General features: G+C 42.7%; 1 protein-coding gene across 14 annotated transcripts in view; it reads right to left on the reverse strand.

Annotated features, from left to right (window-relative positions):
* Nucleotides 1-25,438, reverse strand: part of LOC115168427 (transmembrane and coiled-coil domains protein 1) — a 105,605-nt gene that overhangs the window by 5,664 nt on the left and 74,503 nt on the right. For 11 of the 14 annotated variants that reach the window (XM_029723697.1, XM_029723687.1, XM_029723686.1 and 8 more), the window contains 2 exons: nt 10,366-10,623; nt 1,275-1,963 (listed from right to left, as the gene is read on the reverse strand). In XM_029723697.1, coding sequence (XP_029579557.1) covers nt 1,275-1,963; nt 10,366-10,623 — 947 coding nt within the window. Of the gene's footprint in view, nt 1-1,274; nt 1,964-10,365; nt 10,624-15,285; nt 15,487-17,614; nt 17,767-24,335; nt 25,352-25,438 lie in introns of those variants that run through there. The other 3 variants (XM_029723699.1, XM_029723700.1, XM_029723701.1) reach the window with 3 other exon arrangements.

A 25,438-nucleotide genomic window follows, 5' to 3' on the forward strand; every position in this document is an offset into this window, starting at 1 on the left:
AGACATGCTTAAAGCTCATTCTGCTGGACCTTATTTTTTGCCTGAAAGACAAAAAACACATACTTGTGCCCCTGAAGGACATTTTAGAGAGAAAAATGTTTGTCTCCTTGTCACAAAAATCCTCTCCCCCTCCCTTGACTAACATTCCCTGAGATAGCAACACATGCTCTCAGATAGATCTGTGATAGGACAGGACAAGATCCTTGTGCTCAGGACTGGTTTGCAGCAAAGTGCTTCTTCCTTGTTCCTCCAAGGCAGGGACTTTTTCCTGGCCACCTACACTTGGCAGGCTTTAAGGGAGTTTCAGGGTTTCCGCTTCAAGTCTCAAGTCAGCGTTTTGATAACCCCCCCCATCTCCCTTTGAGACAATGCTGTTTTGTAAAAAGTGCCAAATAAATAGACTTGAATGGGTTCTCTGTACCTGTTGTGTCTTTACTAAAAGGTACATACACCCCTTCACTTTAGCAGTCTAGGGCTGATCTCTCTGCCTAAATGATGGATACTGTCACAAGTTTACAATTCAGTTTTAAGGGCAATAAAGCTTCGACCTGTCTTAAGTTGATTAGAGTGGGTTTGGTTTCAGTGAAAACACACCTGCACACCAATATCACTTTGTGATAACCTTCCAAATGTTAACCTTATACATCTCTGTGTGGGGTTTTTCCTACAGGGCTCTCTCTCTCACCCACTCTAGTGCTCTCCTTCTATTCTCTCTCTACATATATAGTGTGTTAAGTACAATGATGTATATAAAACCTGGATTGCTGATGCTATGTATCGGCCAATGAGAGGCTTTGAAGCCACCGGTTGGCCATTTTGGTACTCTCCAGTAAGAGCAGTCCTTCATAGGAACGAATGGAATTCTACAGTACTTCAATTAAATGTTAAGGACAAAATTATATTTAATTGTAGTGGGGACAGTAACATTAGTAATCGCTAAAAATTCTACTTTAAGGAAAATGTTTTTATATCGTTTACATTTTTTTTACGTTTAGCTCACATAATATAATTTGTAAGTATGCATTAAGGTGTCTGTAATAGAATACATGTGGCAAAAGCAAAGGTAAAAAAATGCATTTCTATAGCTTCCAAAATATTGTTTGCAATGGCGGGGAAGTGCCAAGATGGAGGCACAGTGGAATCAAAACAGCACCCCCTGTCAGACATCTAGTATATATATAAAATCATTGGTCAAGTAAGTCAGGAGCTAAATTGTTCGTCCTGCAGGGCCTGCATGATGACAGCATGTCCTCTAGCTCCCTCTCCCTTCCTACCTGAATCGTTCCTCCTGCAGGGCCTGCATGATGACAGTGTAGTCTCTCTGATAGTGACTCTTCAGCCCCTCCAGATTCTCCTCCAGTCTCCCCTGGCCCTCCTGCACCTCCTGTAGCAGCATGTCCAGGCTAGAGCTCTGGCTCCTCTCCAGGGTGTTCCCCTTGGAGCTGGGGGGGCCTCCGGGAGCCCCTGTGGTGCTGTTGCCACCTGCCGACCCCGACGTAGCGCTGGAGCAGTCATCCTCGCTGCCGTACTTGGGGCTGGACTGCAGATGGTGGTGCCCTGCGCTGCCCAGAGAACTCCCCCCGGCCCCAGTCACCCCCTCCTCGCCCCCTGACGGATCATCCAAGGAGTCCTTCAGCCCGGGGATATTGTCGGCGCTGCCAAACTTGTTGCGGAACAGCGAGGCAATCTCCCGGGGCTTTGAGACAACCCCGGCGGCGGCGGAGTGTGTGGCCTGGGAGAAACTGGAGAGGCCTCCCTTGACACTGTCCACCACGCCCTCGCTGAAGCCTGTAACCTTTGCTCCCACGTCCTTCAGGCCCTGCTGCATGTCCCTGAGGACGTCCTTGGGCTGGCGAGGGATGCCGTTGTGCTCCACCTCCCTCAGCTTGCGGTGGTAGTGCTCCAGCTTCCTCTGCAGCTGCTGGATGGTCTGGGCGGACTTCTGGTTCTTCTTCTCAAACACCTGCAGTTATATAGGACACTTATGTGTCTGTTATAGGACACTGCAGACATCACACTCACAAACATGTATACACACACACACACACACACACACACACACACACACATATATATATACAGTGGGGGAAAAAAGTATTTGATCCCCTGCTGATTTTGTACGTTTGCCCACTTACTAAGAAATGATCAGTCTATAATTTTAATGGTAGGTTTATTTGAACAGTGAGAGACAGAATAACAACAACAAAAAATCCTGAAAAACGCATGTGAAAAATGTTATAAAATGATTTGCATTTTAATGAGGGAAATAAGTATTTGACCCCTCTGCAAAACATGACTTAGTACTTGGTGGCAAAACCCTTGTTGGCAATCACAGAGGTCAGATGTTTCTTGTAGTTGGCCACCAGGTTTGCACACATCTCAGGAGGGATTTTGTCCCACTCCTCTTTGCAGATCTTCTCCAAGTCATTAAGGTTTCGAGGCTGACGTTTTAGACCCCATCATAGCACTGAGACTGCACTTGTGAAGGTGGTAAACCTTCAGCTCCCTCCACAGATTTTCTACGGGATTAAGGTCTGGAGAGTGGCTAGGCCACTCCAGGACCTTAATGTGCTTCTTCTTTAGCCACTCCTTTGTTGCCTTGGCCGTGTGTTTTGGGTCATTGTCATGCTGGAATACCCATCCACGACCCATTTTCAATGCCCTGGCTGAGGGAAGGAGGTTCTCACCCAAGATTTCACAGTACATTGCCCCGTCAAATGATGTGGTGAAGTTGTCCTTTCCCCTTAGCAGAAAAACACACCCAAAGCAACACTTTCACCAGTTGTCCTCTGAATCATTCAGATGTTCATTGGCAAACTTTAGACGGGCATGTATATGTATTCTTGAGCAAGGGGACCTTGCGGGCGCTGCAGGATTTCAGTCCTTCACGGTGTAGTCTGTTACCAATTGTTTTCTTGGTGACTATGGTCCCAGCTGCCTTGAGATCATTGACAAGATCCTCCCGTGTAGTTCTGGGCTGATTCCTCACCGTTCTCATGATCATTGCAACCCCACGAGGTGAGATCTTGCATGAAGCCCCAGGCCGAGAGATATTGACAGTTCTTTTGTGTTTCTTCCATTTGCGAATAATCGCACCAAATGTTGTCACCTTCTCACCAAGCTGCTTGGCGATGGTCTTGTAGCCCATTCCAGCCTTGTGTAGGTCTACAATCTTGTCCCTGGTCTTGGCCATGGTGGAGAGTTGGGAATCTGATTGATTGCTTCTGTGGACAGGTGGCTTTTTTTACAGGTAACAAGCTGTGGTTAGGAGCACTCCCTTTAAGAGTGTGCTCCTAATCTCAGCTCGTTACCTGTATAAAAGACACCTGGGAGCCAGAAATCTTTCTGATTGAGATGGGGTCAAATACTTATTTCCCTCATTAAAATGCAAATCAATTTATAACATTTTTGACATGCGTTTTTCTGTATATTTTTATTGTTATTCTGTCTCTCACTGTTCAAATAAACCTACCATTAAAATTATAGACTGATCCTTTCTTTATCAGTGGGCAAACGTACAAAATCAGCAGGGGATCAAATAATTTTTTCCCCCCACTGTACATACATACACACACACACACGTTGATGTCTAAAGTTTACATACACCTTAGCCAAATACATTTAAACTCAGTTTTTCACAATTCCTGACATTTAATCCTAGTAAAAATTCCCTGTCCTAGGTCAGTTAGGATCACCACTTTATTTTAAGAATGTGAAATGTCAGAATAATAGTAGAGAATGATTTATTTCAGCTTTTATTTCTTTCATCGCAATCCCAGTGGGTCAGAAGTTTACATACACTCAATTAGTATTTGGTAGCATTGCCTATAAATTATTTAACTTGGGTCAAATGTTTCGAGTAGCCTTCCACAAGCTTCCCACAATAAGTTGGGTGACTTTTGGCCCATTCCTCCTGACAGAGCTGGTGTAACTGAGTCAGGTTTCTAGGCCTCCTTGCTCGCACATGCTTTTTCAGTTCTGCCAACAAATTTTCTATAGGATTGAGGTCAGGGCTTTGTGATGGCCACTCCAATGCCTTGACTTTGATGTCCTTAAGCCATTTTGCCACAACTTTGGAAGTATGCTTGGGGTCATTGTCCATTTCGAAGACCCATTTGCAAACAACCTTTAACTTCCTGACTGATGTCTTCAGATGTTGCTTCAATATATCCACATCATTTTCTCGTTTTACTGTGGATATAGATATTTTTGTACCCGTTTCCTCCAGCATCTTCACAAGGTCCTTTGCTGTTGTAATGTTAGATCCCTCACTTCAAAGCTATAGTCAGTCAGCTATAGTCAATGAACTAATCACTGATCATAATCTTGATGTGATTGGCCTGACTGAAACATGGCTTAAGCCTGATGAATTTACTGTGTTAAATGAGGCCTCACCTCCTGGTTACACTAGTGACCATATCCCCCGTGCTTCCCGTAAAGGCGGAGGTGTTGCAAACATTTACGATAGCAAATTTAAATTTACAAAAAAAACAACGACGTTTTCGTCTTTTGAGCTTCTAGTCATGAAATCTATGCAGCCTACTCAATCACTTTTTATAGCTACTGTTTACAGGCCTCCTGGGCCATATACAGCGTTCCTCACTGAGTTCCCTGAATTCCTATCGGACATTGTAGTCATAGCAGATAATATTCTAATTTTTGGTGACTTTAATATTCACATGGAAAAATCCACAGACCCACTCCAAAAGGCTTTCGGAGCCATCATCGACTCAGTGGGTTTTGTCCAACATGTCTCTGGACCTACTCACTGCCACAGTCATACTCTGGACCTAGTTCTGTCCCGTGGAATAAATGTTATGGATCTTAATGTTTTTCCTCATAATCCTGGACTATCGGACCACCATCTTATTACGTTTGCAATCGCAACAAATAATCTGCTCAGACCCCAACCAAGGAGCATCAAAAGTCGTGCTATAAATTCTCAGAGAACCCAAAGGTTCCTTGATGCCCTTCCAGACTCCCTCTGCCTACCCAAGGACATCAGAGGACAAAAATCAGTTAACCACCTAACTGAGGAACTCAATTTAACCTTGCGCAATACCCTAGATGCAGTTGCACCCCTAAAAACTAAAAACATTTGTCATAAGAAACTAGCTCCCTGGTATACAGAAAATACCCGAGCTCTGAAGCAAGCTTCCAGAAATTTGGAACGGAAATGGCGCCACACCAAACTGGAAGTCTTCCGACTAGCTTGGAAAGACAGTACCGTGCAGTATCGAAGAGCCCTCACTGCTGCTCGATCATCCTATTTTTCCAACTTAATTGAGGAAAATAAGAACAATCCGAAATTTATTTTTGATACTGTCGCAAAGCTAACTAAAAAGCAGCATTCCCCAAGAGAGGATGGCTTTCACTTCAGCAGTAATAAATTCATGAACTTCTTTGAGGAAAAGTTCATGATCATTAGAAAGCAAATTACGGACTCCTCTTTAAATCTGCGTATTCCTCCAAAGCTCCATTGTCCTGAGTCTGCACAACTCTGCCAGGACCTAGGATCAAGGGAGACACTAAAGTGTTTCAGTACTATATCTCTTGACACAATGATGAAAATAATCATGGCCTCTAAACCTTCAAGCTGCATACTGGACCCTATTTCAACTAAACTACTGAAAGAGCTGCTTCCTGTGCTTGGCCCTCCTATGTTGAACATAATAAACGGCTCTCTATCCACCGGATGTGTACCAAACTCACTAAAAGTGGCAGTAATAAAGGCTCTCTTGAAAAAGCCAAATCTTGACCCAGAAAAGATATTTTTTAAAACGAATCGGCCTGTATCGAATCTTCCATTCCTCTCAAAAAAAATTGAAAAAGCTGTTGCGCAGCAACTCACTGCCTTCCTGAAGACAAACAATGAATACAAAATGCTTCAGTCTGGTTTTAGACCCCATCATAGCACTGAGACTGCACTTGTGAAGGTGGTAAATTACCTTTTAATGGCACCAGACCAAGGCTCTGCATCTGTCCTCGTGCTCCTAGATCTTAGTGCTGCTTTGATACCATCGATCACCACATTCTTTTGGAGAGATTGGAAACCCAAATTGGTCTACACGGACAAGTTCTGGCCTGGTTTAGATCTTATCTGTCGGAAAGATATCAGTTTGTCTCTGAATGGTTTGTCCTCTGACAAATCAACGGTAAATTTCGGTGTTCCTCAAGGTTCCGTTTTAGGACCACTATTGTTTTCACTATATATTTTACCTCTTGGGGATGTCATTCGAAAACATAAATTTAAATTTCACTGCTATGCGGATGACACACAGTTGTACATTTCAATGAAACATGGTGAAGCCCCAAAATTTCCCTCGCTAGAAGCCTGTGTTTCAGACATAAGGAAGTGGATGGCTGCAAACTTTCTACTTTTAAACTCGGACAAAACAGAGATGCTTGTTCTAGGTCCCAAGAAACAAAGAGATCTTCTGTTGAATCTGACAATTAATCTGGATGGTTGTACAGTCGTCTCAAATAAAACTGTGAAGGACCTCGGCGTTACTCTGGACCCTGATCTCTCTTTTGATGAACATATCAAGACTGTTTCAAGGATAGCTTTTTTCCCCATCTACGTAACATTGCAAAAATCTGAAACTTTCTGTCCAAAAATGATGCAGAAAAATGAATCCATGCTTTTGTTACTTCTAGGTTGGACTACTGCAAAGCTCTACTTTCTGGCTACCCGGATAAAGCACTAAATAAACTTCAGTTAGTGCTAAATACGGCTGCTAGAATCCTGACTTGCCTGTTAAGGCAAGGGCTGATTAAGGTTTTACTGCTAACCTACAAAGCATTACATGGGCTTGCTCCTACCCATCTTTCCGATTTGGTCCTGCCGTACATACCTACACGTATGCTACGGTCACAAGACGCAGGCCTCTAATTGTCTCTAGAATTTCTCCTATAGACCTCCATTTTTATGGAACGGTCTACCTACCCATGTGAGAGACGCAGACTCGGTCTCAACCTTTAAGTCTTTACTGAAGACCCATCTCTTCAGTAGGTCCTATGATTGAGTGTAGTCTGGCCCAGGAGTGTGAAGGTGAATGGAAAGGCTCTGGAGCAACGAACCGCCTTTGCTGTCTCTGCCTGGCCGGTTCCCCTCTCTCCACTGAGATTCTCTGCCTCTAACCCTATTACAGGGGCTGAGTCACTGGCTTATTGGAGTTCTTCCATGCCGTCCCTAGGAGGGGGCGTCACTTGAGTGGGTTGAGTCACTGACGTGGTCTTCCCGTCTGGGTTGGTGCCCCCCCTTGGGCTGTGCCGTGGCAGAGATCTTTGTGGGCTATACTTGGCCTTCTCTCAGGATGGTAAGTTGGTGGTTGAAGACATCCCTCTAGTGGTGTGGGGGCTGTGCTTTGGCAAAGTGGGTGGGGTTATATCATGCCTGTTTGGCCCTGGGTATCATCGGATGGGGCCACAGTGTCTCCTGACCCCTCCTGTCTCAGCCTCCAGTATTTATGCTGCAGTAGTTTGTGTGTCGGGGGCTAGGGTCAGTCTGTTATATCTGGAGTATTTCTCCTGTCTTATCCAGTGTCCTGTGTGAATTTAAGTACGCTCTCTCTAATTATCTCTTTCTCGGAGGACCTGAGCCCTAGGACCATGCCTCAGGACAACCTGGCATGATGACTCCTTGCTCTCCCCAGTCCACCTGGCCGTGTTGCTGCTCCAGTTTCAACTGTTCTGCCTGCGGCTATGGAACCCTGACCTGTTCACCGGACGTGCTTCCTGTCCCAGACCTGCTGTTTTCAGCTCTCTAGAGACAGCAGGAGCGGTAGAGATACTCTCAATGATCGGCTATGAAAAGCCAACTGACATTTAGTCTTGAGGTGCTGACTTGTTGCACCCTCGACAATCACTGTGATTATTATTTTTTGACCATGCTGGTCATTTATGAACATTTGAACATCTTGGCCATGTTCTGTTATAATCTCCACCTGGCACAGCCAGAAGAGTACTGGCCACCCCTCAGCCTGGTTCCTCTCTAGGTTTCTTTCTAGGTTTTGGCCTTTCTAGGGAGTTTTTCCTAGTCACCGTGCTTCTACACCATGCATTGCTTGCTGTTTGGGGTTTTAGGCTGGGTTTCTGTACAGCACTTTGAGATATCAGCTGATGTAAGAAGGGCTATATAAATAAATTTGATTTGAATTTGATTTGATTCTGGGATTGATTTGCACTTCTCGCAACAAAGTACGTTCATCTCTAGAAGAGAGAACGCGTCTCCTTCCTGAGCGGTATGATGGCTGCAATTTGTTTTCTGAGGTCTTGGCTGATTTCTTTAGATTTTCCCATGATGTCAAGCAAAGAGGCACTGAGTTTTAAGGTAGGCATTGAAATACATCCACAGGTACACCTCCAATTGACTCAAATTATGTCAATTAGCCTATCAGAAGCTTCTAAAGCCATGACGTCATTTCCTGGAATTTTCCAAGCTGTTTAAAGGCACAGTCAACTTAGTGTATGTAAACTTCTGACCCACTGGAATTGTGATACAGTGAAATATAAGTGAAATAATCTGTCTGTAAACAATTGTTGGAAAAATGACTTGTGTCATGCACAAAGTAGATGTCTTAACAAACTATAGTTTTGGCAAGTCAGTTAACAAGACATTTGTGGAGTGGTTGAAAAACAAGTTTTAATGACTACAACCTAAGTGTATGTAAACTTCCGACTTCAACTGTATATATATACACACACTAGAAATATTTATAGCACGTACGCGTTTATAGTACACATATATCTCGGCTTGTTACAGAAATTGTAACTAGATAAATCAGCCCTTCTTGCTCAGTAAAATATAACAAACAAGGAGACTGGCTGACACAGACAGAATGATGATCTGTGCCTGAGCCCAACATCTTGGTGATTTACAGTACCAGTCAAAAGTTTGGACACACCTACTCATTCAAGTCTTTTTCTTTATTTTTACTATTTTCTACATTGTAGAATAATAGTGAAGACATCAAAACTATGAAATAACACATATAGAATCATGTAATAAGCAAAAAAGTGTTAAACAAATCAAAATATATTTTATATTTGAGATTCTTCACAGTAGCCACCCTTTGCCTTGATGACAGCTTTGCACACTCTTGGCATTCTCTCAACCAGCTTCATGAAGTAATCACCTGGAATGCACTTCAATTAAACAGGTGTGGCTTGATAAAAGTACATTTTTTTATTTATTTCCTTCTTAATGCGTTTGAGCCAATCAGTTGTGTTGTGACAAGGTAGGGGTGGTATACAGAAGATAGCCCTATTTGGTAAAAGACCAAGTCCAAATTATGGCAACTGGCAGAAGCTTTTTTCCCCCCCTTTAACGAGTCTGACGAGCCCGAAATGAACAACATACTGCTTTCCCGGGAACAGGCCCAAATCCCTGTCATTTGCGTGAAGAGACAACGGAGAAAAAGAGGACATATGTCTGCCTTCAGAGAATTCGTAGGCGTTCAAATAAACCCCCCTGGCCTTCTGTTCTTCCAGCTAAAATTAAATCATTGGAAAATAAAAATTGACGACTTACGAGGAAGATTAAACTACCAACGGGACATTAAAAACTGTAATATCTTATGCTTCACGGAGTCGTGGCTGAACGACGACATTATCAGCAGACAGCTGGCTGGTTATACGCTGTATCAGCAGGATAGAACAGAGTCATCTGGTAAGACAAGGGGTGGTGGACTATGCATATATGTAAACAACAGCTGGTGAACAATATCTAAGGAAGTCTCGAGGTTTTGCTCGCCTGAGGTAGAGTATCTCAACAGGACAATGACCCAACACACCTCCAGGCTGTGTAAGGGCTATTTGACCAAGAAGGAGAGTGATGGAGTGCTGCATCAGATGACCTGGTCTCCACAATCACCCGACCTCAAACCAATTGAGATGGTTTGGGATGAGTTGGACCGCAGAGTGAAGGAAAAGCAGCCAACAAGTGCTCAGCATGTGGAGGAACTCCTCCAAGACATTTGGAAAAGCATTCCAGGTGGTTAACAGTGTGTAAAGCTGTCATCAAGGCAAATGGTGGCTACTTTGAAGAATCTCAAATATAAAATATATTTTGATTTGTTTAACACTATTTTCGTTTACTACATGATTCCATATGTGTTATTTCATAGTTTTGAAGTCTTCACTATTATTCTACAATGCAGAAAATAGTTAAAAATAAAGAAAAACCCTGGAATGAGTAGGTGCGTCCAAACTTTTGACTGGTACTGTATATTGTTGTCATATATGCGATCATTTAGCAGAGCTGTTATCCAGTAAAAGTTGTCCTGTCTTGTGTATTGTCATTCCATGTTGTTTTGTGGTTTCATATTAAAACAAATAAAACTTTGATCATAAAACAATGCTCACCTGTTTGATGCGGGCACTCTGCTGCTTGTCAGCGTTGTTGGCCAGTTTGAGGTACTCGGCCACGTTGTCGTCTCTGGCCGTCTGCTCAATCTTGATCTGCTCTGTGAGCTTGAGGATCTTCTGCTGCAGCTGGGCGATAGCCTGCTTGGTGCGCTGGGGGTCCGGGGTGCCATCTTCACCCCCGAGGAACGACCCATCAGCACCACACAACACTGCCTGGGGGGTCTGAGCCAAGCCACTCACCTCCAACCGCTCAATCTGGAGAAAAGGAGGGGGAGGTTAAAAAGTGTAAGTTGCATATTGAGGAAGCTCAGTCATTCCTGAGGTTTTGCTGACATGCTGGTCTGAGAAAGAGAGACTTCTTCTGCAATCCCCTCTGCTAAAGATGAGAATCTGTGTCAGCAAGGGAGGCCACTATCGGTCAGCTCATTCTGAAGTGTGTGACTCATGATCGCAATATTTCTACAACATGGGCTACAAAGACAACAAAAAAAAGGAAGCAACTGAAAAATAACCCATTTCCTTCCATATGCCCAGAATCAATACTCACTGTGTAGCATGGCATATAAAATAGAGAGCAAATAGAACCTTTCTAGTTAGTCAGAAAAGGTTGAACATGAGTGGTGGTGGATAATCACTGAACCTAATCACTAAAATGTGCTTACAGCTCATCACGTTTGACAGGATGTTGGATTTGTGATTACAGTGTCAAAGTTGTTCCACACAGATTAGGTCTACCTGTCTATGTCTGTAGAACACAGACAACCTTTGCTTTTAGACACTTCTACGGCAATCGTTATTTTTCCCCAATTCAAATTATCAAGATTTTTGTTAGGACTTTCTGGGAGTGATCTAAGGGGGAAGGGGAAAACTGAAATCTAGCTGTTATTGGCAGAGGGTTGCAACGCTAATTTACCAGGCATGCCGAAACTTCATCCCACCAAAACAGGCTGAAATTCCAGGTGGTCTTTCAAATAGCTCTTACACTAAAAGGTATTTATCAGAATTTTCAAAATATTATTCCAAACAATATATATATATAAAAACACAGGAAATCAGGTTTTTGACTGAAGTGGGCCTTTAAAATCTATGTCTAACAAAAAACAATGCACAAGGACTACTTTTAACAATTTTAACAGAAAATTCTACAAAACCACATTTACTTGAAGAACAATGCAGATGCAAAGTTTGGTAACAGAATGATGACAAACAAAACAAACCATAATTCTGTTATCACACTTTACATCTGCACTGTTCTTCAAGTAAATTTGGTTTGTAGAATTCTCCGTGGAAATTGTTAAAAGGAGTCCACATGCTTGTGTAGTTGGTTTAGCTTTGCAATCATTGGTTTTTGTTTTGACATACATTTTAGAGTGAGTCCAGAGTGTGTATTATACCGTGACATTCAAGGGAGCCTCTATTTTTTATGGGCCTAATAAACTCAGCAAAAAAAGAAACGTCCTCTCACTGTCAACTGCGTTTATATTCAGCAAAATATTTGTAAATATTTGTATGAACATAAGATTCAACAACTGAGACAAACTGAACAAGTTCCACAGATATGTGACTAACAGAAATGGAATAATGGTGTCAAAATCAAAAGTAACAGTATCTGGTGTGGCCACCAGCTAAATTAAGTACTGCAGTGCATCTCCTCCTCATAGACTGCACCATACTTGCCAGTTCTTGCTGTGAGATGTTACCCCACTCTTCCACCAAGACACATGCAAGTTCCCGGACATTTCTGGGGGGAATTTCTGGGGTTCCCAGACGTGCTCAATGGGATTGAGATCCGGGCTCTTCGCTGGCCATGGCAGAACACTGACATTCCTGTCTTGCAGGAAATCACGCACAGAACGAGCAGTATGGCTGGTGGCATTGTCATGCTGCAGGCTCATGTCAGGATGAGCCTGCAGGAAGGGTACCACATGAGGGAGGAGGATGTCTTCCTTGTAATGCACAGCGTTGAGATTGCATGCAATGACAACAAGCTCAGTCCGATGATGCTGTGACACACCGCCCCAGACCATGATGAACCCTCCACCTCCAAATCGATCCCGCTCCAGAGTACAGGCCTCGGTGTAACGCTCATTCCTTCGATGATAAACGCGAATCCGACCATCACCCCTGGTGAGACAAAACTGTGACTCGTCAGTGAAGAGCACTTTTTGCCAGTCCTGTCTGGTCCAGCGATGGTGGGTTTGTGCCCATAGGCGACGTTGTTGCCGGTGATGTCTGGTGAGGACCTGCCTTACAATAGGCCTGCAAGCCCTCAGTCCAGCCTCTCTCAGACTACTGTGGACAGTCTGAGCACTGATGGAGGGATTGTGCGTTCCTGGTGTAACTCGGGCAGTTGTTGTTGCCATCCTGTACCTGTCCCGCAGGTGTGATGTTCGGATGTACTGATCCTGTGCAGGTGTTGTTACACGTGGTCTGCCACTGCGAGGACGATCAGCTGTCCGTCCTGTCTCCCTGTAGTGCTGTCTTAGGCGTCTCACAGTACGAACATTGCAATTTATTGCCCTGGCCACATCTGCAGTCCTCATGCCTCCTTGCAGCATGCCTAAGGCACGTTCACACAGATGAGCAGGGACCCTCGGGCATCTTTCTTTTGGTGTTTTTCAGAGTTAGTAGAAAGGCCTCTTTAGTGTCCTAAGTTTTCATAACTGTCACCTTAATTGCCTACCGTCTGTAAGCTGTTAGTGTCTTAACGACCATTCCACAGGTGCATGTTCATTAATTGTTTATGGTTCATTGAACAAGCATGGGAAACTGTTTAAACCCTTCACAATGAAGATCTGTGAAGTTATTTAGATTTTTACTAATTATCTTTGAAAGACAGGGTCCTGAAAAAGGGCGTTTCTTTTTTTGCTGAGTTTAGTAAAGACATAATTTAACAGTAGAAATGTATAATATTTTAATGTGAAATGAAAACAACCAGTCATGTTTTCGTCTGATTGGCAAACAAATCAAAAAGTAGGCTGATTTCAAAGCTGATTAACACCAAAAACCTTTTTCATTCACTTATTCGGTCAAATATGATCTATTGTCTCAGCGAAATGACTGCATCACGAATGAATTCATTACTGGTTAAAGAGACAGCGCACACTGTTATAAAATAAGCTACTTCTATACAAATGTTGTCGATCAGTACAATAAATGAAGTCCCAAACGGAAGGGAAACAGATTGTTTGTCATCTGTAGCCCCGTGAAATCAGCCAAAACCATCTCAATAATTAAATGCATGCACACAATCATATTGAATATACCTTCACCTATATTGTGGATAGGCCTAGGCTACATCTTGATTCACACAGTTTATCAATAGAGATTTACCATTCAAATACATGATTGCCATTATGAAATAATATGGGTAAAAATAAAGTCAAATTGATTCATTAATGCATACATGGCTGTCTCTGAAAAAAGTTTACGTAATGATACTGAGCTCAAAAGATGCCCAACGATTGAACAGAGCATTAGCTGAGTTTATCTGTCTGGATCAAGTGACATTCTGTGACTTTGGCTAATATGCCTTCTTTTTTTGCTGTGGTATCGTTTGGGTATCGTTTTGGTATTGAGTGTCCTGATGGTATCGAGTATTGTGATACTAAACCTGGTATCAGTATCGAAGTCAAAATTCTGGTATCCTGACAATACTACATTTTAGTACAGTACAGAGTACAGTAAAGAAAAGTAGAATATAGTACAGTAAAATTCTGTAGAGCACAGTAGAGTACATTACAGTATAGTATATTGTATTGTACCCTACTTGACTAATGTACTAAACTGTACCGTACTCTACTTTTTTGTGTACTGTGTATTGTACTGAATTAAACTGTACTGTACTCTTCTACTGTAGTCTACTGAATTAAACTCTACTCTACTGAATAAACTCTACTGTCCTGTATTCTACTGTACTAAACTTCCGTACTGTAATGGGATGCTCAAACTTGTGAAACATAGCTTAGACATCTATGATTGGTTAAGATTTGGATCTGGTCCGCAATAACCAGACCCACTTGTTTGGGGAGGAGCTCATTAGAATAATAACCAGCATGCTTTATAAGTGATTGCTTTTACATTTTGGTCATTCAGGAGACACTCTTATCCAGAGCGACTGACAGTCAGTCCATTCAACTAAGGTAGATAAACAAGAATATATCATAGTCATAGCATGAAAATAAAAAAGATCCATAACCGTTACTGAGAATGTTATTGTAGTTGAAGTATTCTGTAACATAAGTGCAACTGGCAGATGGTAGCAATAATAGATATTCTGATGCTATGAATAGTTGGCTCGTCTTTTCTATATTATTGTGATTGAATGATTACTTAATTCAGAATGTATGTGCAGTTCAAATTTGAATCAATGACTGAAAAATGCATATTTTCCATAATTTTGTCCTTTCAAGGTTCTAATAAGATTTATTTCAATATCTGTATAAGACGTCTTTCCAAAGTTCATATAAGGAGGTCGGAAAATAAGTATTTTCGATGTACTGAAAATACCCATTTTCACCATGATTTAAGATGCATTTTGTTAATAAGACATATTTTCGATGTCCTGAAAATAAGTATTTTCGACATCTAGAAAATACTTCTTCAAGCCTTTCACTTAACACCTGAAATGCACGTGATGTCAACGTCTAGAAAATACGTCTAAAACACGTATTTTGAACTTCATTTCGCTTACTGGGAAGTATTTGCACGTCGAAGTTGGGACATACAAAACCAGCCAGTTGCTCACCTGCCTGCACAAATATGACTAATTGAGCACAGGCGCCACACTGTAACCACAGCTTCCGGTGTTTGAGACACCTTTACGAAACTATAATACGCAGTCTATTGAAACCATGACACCTGATAGGCTACGTTTAAAAGGACATGGGACATAGAAACCACAATCTAATCTCTCACCTTGCCATTCGTCAATCGGAGTACTTGTTCCCAATGCATTTTCCCTTATTCCCGTTGTCAGTTTTCATCTGTCCAGCAGCTTCTTTTATAAAATCCCAATGTATCCCGCTCCGAGGCTTTGCCGGTTTCTCACTACACAACACTCCAAAGTTGTGAAAGTTGAAGTGTACCTGAAACTGGCTATCCTCCTCTCCCCGGTGCTCCTCCCACTCTCCCTCCCTCCCTCCGCGCGACAGAGGTGACATCATCCTCCAATCCCGCCTCGAGACAAGTGCAAGAGGTGCTCAAACGTCAACCGTTAACCACTCGTGTCCCGATGATAGTGTTCAAAAACAGTACTTTAGTCAGCGACATAGATCGATTGTTCATGTTTATTTATATCAAGCAACTTGGTAAATTCAGGTGCATAGAGAGAAAAATGTTTAAATGTTTGAGCTGAACAAAAGGATTTTATGTCTCAAGATAAATATGAATGGCTATGAGGGGGGAAAATATGCATTCCTCATTTGAACACAGTATCCTAGTTTAGCTTTAATATTCGTTTCTTTCTCAAGATTCTCTTTTTCACTGTCACATTAGAATATTAATCATATCCTCAACATCAGTTTGCGGAAGATTGATTGCTCAATCTCAAGGGCAAAGACAACACTTGCACAATGCAAATTGTTGCACAGAAAAAAAATGGAACATAGGATGTTCTCCAAAAAAGGGGAAAAGGAAAATAAAATCCGACCTGTTCAAAAGCTTTTTGACCTTTACATTTACAGAAACAAGCCCCTGGTGTTATAAGTATTTATATAAAAACCCAATTTAATCTGGGTTTAATCATTCCATTCTGAAAACAGTAGATAAAACAGTCATTATCTCAGAGGAGGAGAAACTGACAAACAGAGTGCAGAAGGCAAAACAATGCACAAATGGCTGGGTGTGGAAATGAGATTGTATCAAATCTCTGCCTGTCACACTTCTGCCTCTCTCTCTGTGCCAAGCTGCCGCTGAAGAGAGGTGTCAGCGGTGCAAGCTCAACCAGGCTGACATCTTCAGATATGCCGCACAAACGCACACACACACAACAACGTGTGAAAAAGCCCCCTGTGGAGTGACGTTGATGCCCATGCCTTTGATCGGGTGCATTTCAGATGCCAAGTGCATTTTTCATTTTAACAGATGTTACGGCTACCATGAATCACCAGTGGTGGGAATTGGAAGTGACTCGTGACAGCTGAACTGTGATGTGTCAGAGGATCAGTCTCACTGAGCCTCTACTGAAAGTCAGGGTTCCCCAACTGGCAAAGATTTTATTTGGCCCCCCCCCAAGTTTTCTGAAAATAATAATTATAATAACAATAATAATAATAGTTGGTCATAAAAAACACCAGCAAATCAGCTCCAAGTGATTTCCATTTAGGAAATCTGTTCCAAATTTTCCCACACATAATAGTGAAAGATATATGTGATCATATACAAATGTAAGCAAGATTTGAAATGATTATGTTTTTGTCAAATATTATATCTGTTTGGGCTTCTTGCAGTCAATCTGCAGTCTACAAATTATTTGCTGGCCCTCAGGCCAAGAAAAAAATCAACGAGCAACTGAATCTAGTTGATGATCCCTGATTACTCAGATAGGTAACTAAACCAATTACAAATCTTATGATGAGTACTTAATGGCCCAAGAAGAAAACAAGCATGTTATTAGGAGGACAGCAATTCTACTCATTTTGCCATGGGGCAAAAATAATCTTTTGCAGTTTTAAAGCTAATTCTAACCCTTTTGCAATGACTTATGCCATGTTAATGATATCTGAGTGAGTGTGACTTACAAAATCAATGAGAGCCCCCTGGAGGTCAAGGCCCCTGGGCACATGCCATGCGTGCCTGCTCAGTATTCGGCCATGATTACTACAAGTTTAGATAACTGGCTAGACTAACTTACCAATGTAAAAATGGTTAGCTGACATGGCTAATTGAGTGATTGTCAGTGACTGAAAGAGCAAGAGAAAAACTGCTGATGCACAACCACATTTTGAACTTGCACCTTGTCTATTCTACTATTCTAACTCTCAACAGTAAGTTGAGACCCCGACTGAGTTCCTAAGCTTATTGTCGCTTATGCCTTGAGCCGGCCCTGAGCTGAAGTGAAAAGTCCCAATTGAGTCACGCCACCGACTGACAAGGATATGAATCAGAGAACGCTTTTCTGCCGTGTGCGTAGAGTAGGGCAGCAACGGCATCGAATGTTACATTTAACGCATTTGACTGGCACCACATATCTACTACTGGGTAGGGGTATTTTACAAGTCAATATTACAATAACGCATATACTTACATGATGTGTTCTGGTGAGAATCCATAGGCCTTTATCTAGATCGCTTTGTCCAATATCCATTATGAACACTATTGACGCTACATCATGGTCACTGCTGCATCTCACCAACTACTCCACTCATCATTCTCAGCCACCTGGAATATGATCATGAGGCCCAAGCTTATCATATACCTCTCATTACAGTGCCCCCCCATACAATAGGCTACTAGTGCGTCATCAATGATAAGACTAGGCTACATATCTTTAACTGCAGAAGTGAGATCAAAGACATGATGACACGGGTTAATTGTGGCCTTGGAAACGGCCCACTAAAATAACTATCTGGCCTCTAACTGTGAGATAGATAAAGGAGCGAGGCCAAGCAATGGTTGAGTCAGCTGATCCCAGTGAACCTAGAGTTCCTTGCAAAGCAACGCAGAGATACAAGCTTCCCTGTGATAAGGAGGAGCTCAGAGACACTCACAGACTGGCACAGGAGTAATCCATCCACTCCCATAAACCTGGCCAAAAATGCACACTAAGCAAGACTATATAGGTGGTACAGATGCAAGAACGCACGGGGCTCTCTCTCTCTCTCACACACACACACACACACACACACACACACCAGCAAGAGGAGCATGATAATCTGTCGTTATTCCATAATTCCCATCTCTTCTATCTGAGAGTATGACCTACATTTTATCTTGATAAACAATTTATGAGCTAGAAGGGACGACAGACTCTAATAAGGGCTTTATAAAAGCAGATTCCTCCAAATGCCCTAGAGATCCACACCAACTCAGAACACATTACCATAGTGACAGTGTTCCATCTGATCCACAGAAGCTAGGGGTAAAAGGTTATGAAACTAATCTGGAGTGTGAAGTTCAGTCATTTAGATATGATCCGAGTCTGAGCCAACATCTCCTCAGAGAGCGGAAGGAAGGGAGAGAGAGAAAGAGAGCGAAAGAGAGAAAGAGAGAGCTAGATAGATGTACTTGGCCACAGAGAAAATATACTCACTCTAAACAACTGTGACGAGCACACCTTACTGTTACACCTAGATGGAGTATATCTCTGTCTGTATACAGTACACATGCACACAGCACATACAGTTCAGATTATCGTGCAAAGTTAATCCCTGACTGCATCATATGTTCCAATATCATATACTGTACATGATATAGAGTATGTTTGTGATACATTGGACCTATTTATTCCCTGTACCCATGGCCTAACTATCTCGTCAGCCATAAGTCGAATCCTTATCAGTGCACATACCAGTAAGTGGGTAAGTGCAAAAATCTAAGTGAATTGCAGTTACCATTTCACGTGCATTATCTGCACTCTTAGAAAAAAGGGTTCCAAAAGGGTTCTTCCGCTGTCCCCATAGGAAAACCCTTTTGGGTTCCAGATAGAACCCTGTTTGGTTCCATGTAGAACCCTCTGTAAAAGGGGTTCTAAGTGGAACCCAAAAGGGTTGTACCTGCAACCAAAAAGGGTTTTCAAAGGGTTCACTTATGGGTACAGCCAAAGAACCCTTTAATGTTCTTGATAGCATCTTTTTTTCTAAGAGTGTGTAATGTCTCTGGCCATCTGCAGGCTCAAGTTTAGTGCATGTATCACACTTATCAGAGCATACAGTAAGCTGACCCCAGAAGATCATTGTACCTTCACTGCATGTGAGATTGTGAGGGAAACCCAAGGAGAGAACACAGGATACCCCCAGGCTCTCAGTGGAAATGAAACATTGTACAGTAACTAAGGTAAAACTCTTAATTACCCTAACGCTCAAACCCACACTCAATGACCTGACTGCTAAAAATATTATATATATATATATATATATATATATATAATATATATAATATATATATATATAAATAATATATATATATAAATATATATATACATATACACACACAGAGAGAGCGAGAGAGAGCGAGCGAGAGCGAGAGCGAGAGCGAGAGAGAGAGAGAGAGAGAGAGAGAGAGAGAGAGATAGAGAGATAGAGAGATAGAGAGATAGAGAGACTAGTCATGTGGCTTCATTCTAGGTCAACAATGTTGACATTCCAAACAGTTTAAGCCCAGGTGTAAAGTTGGCCAAAGTCATGCTGTAATACTGTTTATTCTAAATATACATGACTGATATTTATTCAAGCCTCATGACCCAGTGCTAAACATAACAGAAGGAAACCCAACTTCATATCCATATCTTAATAAGGATTTCACATTCACATGATTATGCAAGATCTACACCTGAATCACTTTCTCTACACATCTAGACTTCAACTAAACATGCTTAAATTCAATCTCCCAGAACCCACCACATCACAGATCGGAATCAGAAATGTTGATAGGAATGTGTCTTTGTGTAGATAAATGTAACAGGGGGAGGTTTGAGAAGGGGAATACAGAAAGGAGAAGAGTAATTGGCGATGAGAGGAGAGGTGAGACAGGGCAGAGGAAAGATGAGAGGACTACTTCTATAACAGGAGGATGACCCCACCAGTGAAACACTTACTGTAAGAGACGATCCTGACCTGCGGGGTCGGTATGTGGTCCTACCGCGTGCGGTGTGTGTTTTATAAACATTAGTGTTGTAAGCGTGTGTGTGTGTGTGTGTAGGATTATGACATTTCCCAGGCCTGTGGTGGATCTTGATAAGCCAGTCCTGGTTTCTTAGGGTGCTAACCGGCTTTGCCTGGATCAGTAGCTGTTACACAACCAACCAGTCCCTGGGACAAACAGGCACACCCTGTTAGGGAGGCTGGGGGAAGGTTTGGGTGGACCCCCGCCCCACAGATGAACACTAATCTCATTAGTATCTGGTTGACCTGCCTGATGGACACCAGGAAAGACCCCTAATGGCTTCTGGGTCATTTACATCTTAGTCATTTAGCAGACGCTCTTATCCAGAGTGACTTACAATTAGTGCATTCCATCTAAAGATAACTAGGTGGGACAACCACATATCACACCTTTGACTAAGCTAAGTAGGAGCTGAACACCCATAGGGGTGGGGCGGTCAAGAGACCAGAGGTGGCAGAACAGAGTACCCGGGTTGGGATGATGTGTTTGAGCATAGCCTGACGGTAGGGAGGGGCAGTTCCCCTTGCTGCTCTGTAAGTAAGCAACAGGGTCTTGAGGAAGGTTGAACACCAGGCTGCCTGCGGCGTTCTGGATAAGTTGCAAGGGTTTGATGGCACAAGCGGGGAGCCCAGCCAACAGAGAGACGCAGACGGGAGAGTCCATCTCCAGATCCACCCCATGTCAGATATTTACTCATCTGGGGCCTCATTTATCAATATTGCGTATTCTAAAATACTACTTACAAATGGAATTTAGAACATTTGTACACAATGAAAAGGTGTGATTAATTAAACAATCCTACAAGCATCATACGCACACCAGTAGGAGATAACAATTGATATTTATCATTGGTTCTCAGCCTCAGTTCTTGTCCACAACCTTGACTATTTTAATTCCAAAACACCTCTAATTAACCATATATGGTCAAAATCATCCCTTTAAAGGCTGTGGGAATATACAACACCATACCATGAAATACAATGGTGCAACCAAAAAAAGCGAAGAAAAAAAACTTTTCAGAGACTTAAAGAGGTGCTAGTGTCAGAGATTGAATCCAACCAAAAGGTTTTATTTGGCTCGCTCAGTTGTGGCTTGACCAGTAAAAATAAAACATAGCTACAAAGAGAGGACCTTTAGGACAATTCAAGTTGCTTTAGCAATGGTAAATATACCTCAAATGAGTAGGCAACACTCACCAATAAGCCATCCATCCTCAACAACTCCCTCCTGTACACTTAGAAAAAAGGATTCCAAAAGGTTTCTTCGGCTGTCCCCATAGAATAACCTTTTTTGGCTCCATGTAGAACCCTTTTTAGTTCCAGGTAGAACCCCCTGTAGAAATGGAACCAAAAAGGATTCTACCTGGAACCTGAAGTGTTCTACTTGGAACCAAATAGTGTTCTTCAAATGGTTGTCCTATGGGGACAGCCAAAGAACCCTTTTAGGTTCTAGATAGCTCCTTTTTTCTAAGAGTGGAGGCCTATAGGCCATCATTGCTGTTCTGCAGGATGAACGAGTCGTGTGTTCCACCTGACCACCACATTCAGTGTCTTTTGAGCATCACATAACCTAGCATTGCTCCATTTGTATTTGGGAACCCATGAATGGCAAAGAAAAACTCGACTTCAACCTGTTGTGCAATGGTGTATTGAAATTGTATGTAACTGTTAATTTTGCTGATGATTGCATCCAAAACATTGGCTTATCGAGGGCTGTGAGATGCCGATCAAAGTGCCCTTTTCCAAAAACCTGATGGTTGACAGCACTTGGATGTGCACCGGAATGACATGTGCCTTTCTAAAGTAGGTCTTAAATCCTCACAAAAATCCTGGAAAATTGGTTTTGGAGAATGATATCTGATGAGCCAATCTGTACCTTCTGCAAAAAGAGTCCCACCTGTCTCCAAAACAGAGCAAGATCAACCATCTCTGTTAAATGCCAAATCTTTCAACAGAGCAAGATCAGCCATCTCATCTCATTTGATTTCCCATTATCTCAGTCTTTTATAGTATTTAAATGGTTTCACTTTCACACGTGCCTCTAATTTAACAAATTACTGCACTTCATATGGATTATTATTGTAACAAATTCACAGAAATGGTCAAATGAAATGATATAACCTGTCAATATATGTTGCATGAAATCACAATGAAATCATTGAAAAAAAATATATATATATTCATATATTCACAAGAGCACTATTCACTATATTACTCTGACAATTACACACAATTTCAACATCTATTTTCCCCATTCACTAGGGTAAGTTTGACAAGCGGTTCCCTTTCCCACCACTTGGCACTGTGCCTACGCATAGTCATGGATTTGAGTAAATTTACGCACACTCTCTAGCAAACATTCATATTGATAATTGTCACACTTTGTGGAAATAGTTTCCGCACAGGTTTGAGCCTACGCACGGTTGATAAATGAGGCCTGTGGTCTTTTATACTGATCTAGTCTTGAGGGTGGTCTTTACCTCACATTACATTTCCACGTTCTTTAGCCTTGCTTCGCATATTTGGTCATTTTAATGTCCATATGTTCGTGTGTGCTAATGAGAAATTCTGGCACTTCTTCATTCAACATGTTTGCATCTGATAACCCTGTCAAATTAGTTGCCATAGAAACCCATCTTTAATTACAGTATGATTCATCCAGCTGAAACTTGATCACTCAGTGATGACACCAAACACCACACAACAAATAAACTCCGTCCTCCTAACTGTTCTTGTAAACAGCCCAAAAGAGTTACAGAGACGCATTGGATTCACAAGAACACTATTCACTAGACCTCTGTCATACCGGCTTTCTTTCTCGAAAATTGACAAGATACAATATGTTTCAATGAAACCTTCACAGATTAAGGAAAGTTTGTCCATGTTCTGTGAATGTGGGTCTACTCTTGACTCAGAGAGATCACAGATCTGATAGGACTGATTTGAGTGACAAGACTGGTGTGTGTGTGTGTGTGTGTGTGTGTGTGTGTGAGAGTGAATGAGTGTGTGAGTGTGCCAAGACCTCTGGACACCTGAATTATGCCTAGCTAGAACATCAGAGCATGTGAGTGTTCCATGTCAAAATGATCTTAATAAATGATTTGGCAGTAGAATGTACACAGCAGACCTTACAGTGTAGGGCTATTCTAGGACTAGGGAGATCTTACTGCATAGCTCACTATGAGTTGGCAGACTGGGAGACACTGTATTGGGCTAAGGATCTGGAATTCCCCTCTCTAGGGCAGTGCAAGCCAAACTCATCAACACAAGTTCCCAATGCCTCTCCTCTCCTGTTCTCTACTCCCCCAGTCTTCATGACTCTCCTCCTCTCTTCCCTTCTCCTCTCTTCACCCCTCTTCTGCTCTTCTTCCAAATTTATACGCTCTTTTCTTCCCTTTTTCCTCCTCACCTCTTCTTTCCTGATGGTCTCAGTTCCCACCCAGCTCTGCCATATTAAGCAGCTCTGATATTGAGGAAGGCCAGTTTTTAATGGAAATCCGTTTTTTTGTGCCTTTAAGGGGTTCCAATCGGACAACAATGAGGTCCATTCAATAGCTAGGGACAATTACATAACTCTGTGTGACGCTGGGCATGCAGTGATTTACACACACACACACACACACACACACACACACACACACACACACACACACACACACACACCAAGCTCGCCAGCAGCTAACTTTTGTTGTGTGGAGGAATTCAGAGGGTCTGGGAGAAAAGCCTGTTGTGTCCACTTCCATCAGGAAAAAAACACACAAGACTAAACTAAACTGGGAGCCTGTTGAAACGTTATGGCTTTCCCCAGCCCAGCCATCACAACACAGGCTTTCAGTCCCCATGACGTCCTCTCAAAGCCTCTCAGTACAGGCCTCTGGTCTCTACCGCAACTCACAGCTTTTAAATCAAATGTGCTGTTAGGATTTCAACATGGGTATGTACTGGTTCATCTAATGCAAGGGCATTTTGACAAATTTTTTACACATTAGCACTCATAGACGCTGTATTTGGAGGGATACCCACATGGATGTGAACACATGCATATATAACGAACGACAACATTTAAAGATGTATGTGCACATGCTGTGAAGTCCAACATAGATGAACACACACACAGGCACACGCTGTATACAGGTGGAGACTCACGGTTGTGGGGGAGGGAGGTGGAGAAGGGTCAGCAGTTATCAGGTTGAAGATGACCTCCATGATGGGGGGATGCATGGAGCCTCACACAGCCTCATCGACACCTCAGAGGGAAGGGAGGCATCAGTCTGGCCCATAGGAGATGGCCACAGCCAGGAGGAGGAGTACTGAGCTAAGGGTGTTCTCATCACATTGGACAGACTCACTGACTGGTCCTCTTGGAACAAAGTCCACTTCACACAGGAAATAAAGAAAGAGGGTCTAAGGTCCACTAGACAAAGTCTGTGAATAACCACTGTAGAAGACAAAGGAATGTATCAAGGCTGATCCACTGAGGCAGAGTCACTGTCCAGCACAGGGCCTTCTTCAGAAGCAGAGTCCACTGTTCAACCAGCCCATCCAACACCAGACCCCACTTTCAGACAGAGACCAAAATCCAGAGACCACAGTCACCACGGAGTCCACAGCCCTAGGAGACCCTGCTATCAGCCTGCCCTGCTATCAGCCTGTCCCGCTGGCAGCCTGAGAGAATGATAGAGCAGCAGCTCTGCTGAATCCATGCTTCACTGATCACACACCCTACAGAGAGGAGAGAAAGTCCAGCTAACGCCAAGCCTATGGAGCACACACACACATGCTTCAGCGAACACAACACCACAGGGCACAGCGCTCCTGGAAGAACAAGTACTCCTCGCAGCGTCGGGTGGTCCTGATGAAGGCTCGGAATGACAAGAAGTGACAGTTGAACTGAATAAAGTTGACTGCAGTTTGAACGCAGGGTTAACCGAAGGAAGGACTGACAGAAGATTGAACGTAGGGTTAACTGAAGGAAGAGTTGACTGCAGTTTGAACGCAGGGTTAAGTTTTCACAGTCCACAGGGTGTAAAATCTACTGAGGGAGAAAAAGAGAGAAAGACAGACCCTGAGGACGGATGTGAGGGGATCGAGGGAGCAGGGAGGAGAAAAGAGCCCTCCAGGAGCTGTCAGTGTGTGTGAGCGAAAGAACAAGAGGGAGGGAGAGAGGGAAGCGAGAGGGTGAGCGAGTGAACAGGGAAGGGGGGAAGAGGGAAAGTATTTCATTCTGACACAGTTTTTGGGCCAGTGAA

The sequence above is a fragment of the Salmo trutta genome, chromosome 30, assembly GCF_901001165.1.
Source record: "Salmo trutta chromosome 30, fSalTru1.1, whole genome shotgun sequence".
NCBI classification, from domain to species: Eukaryota; Metazoa; Chordata; class Actinopteri; order Salmoniformes; family Salmonidae; genus Salmo; species Salmo trutta.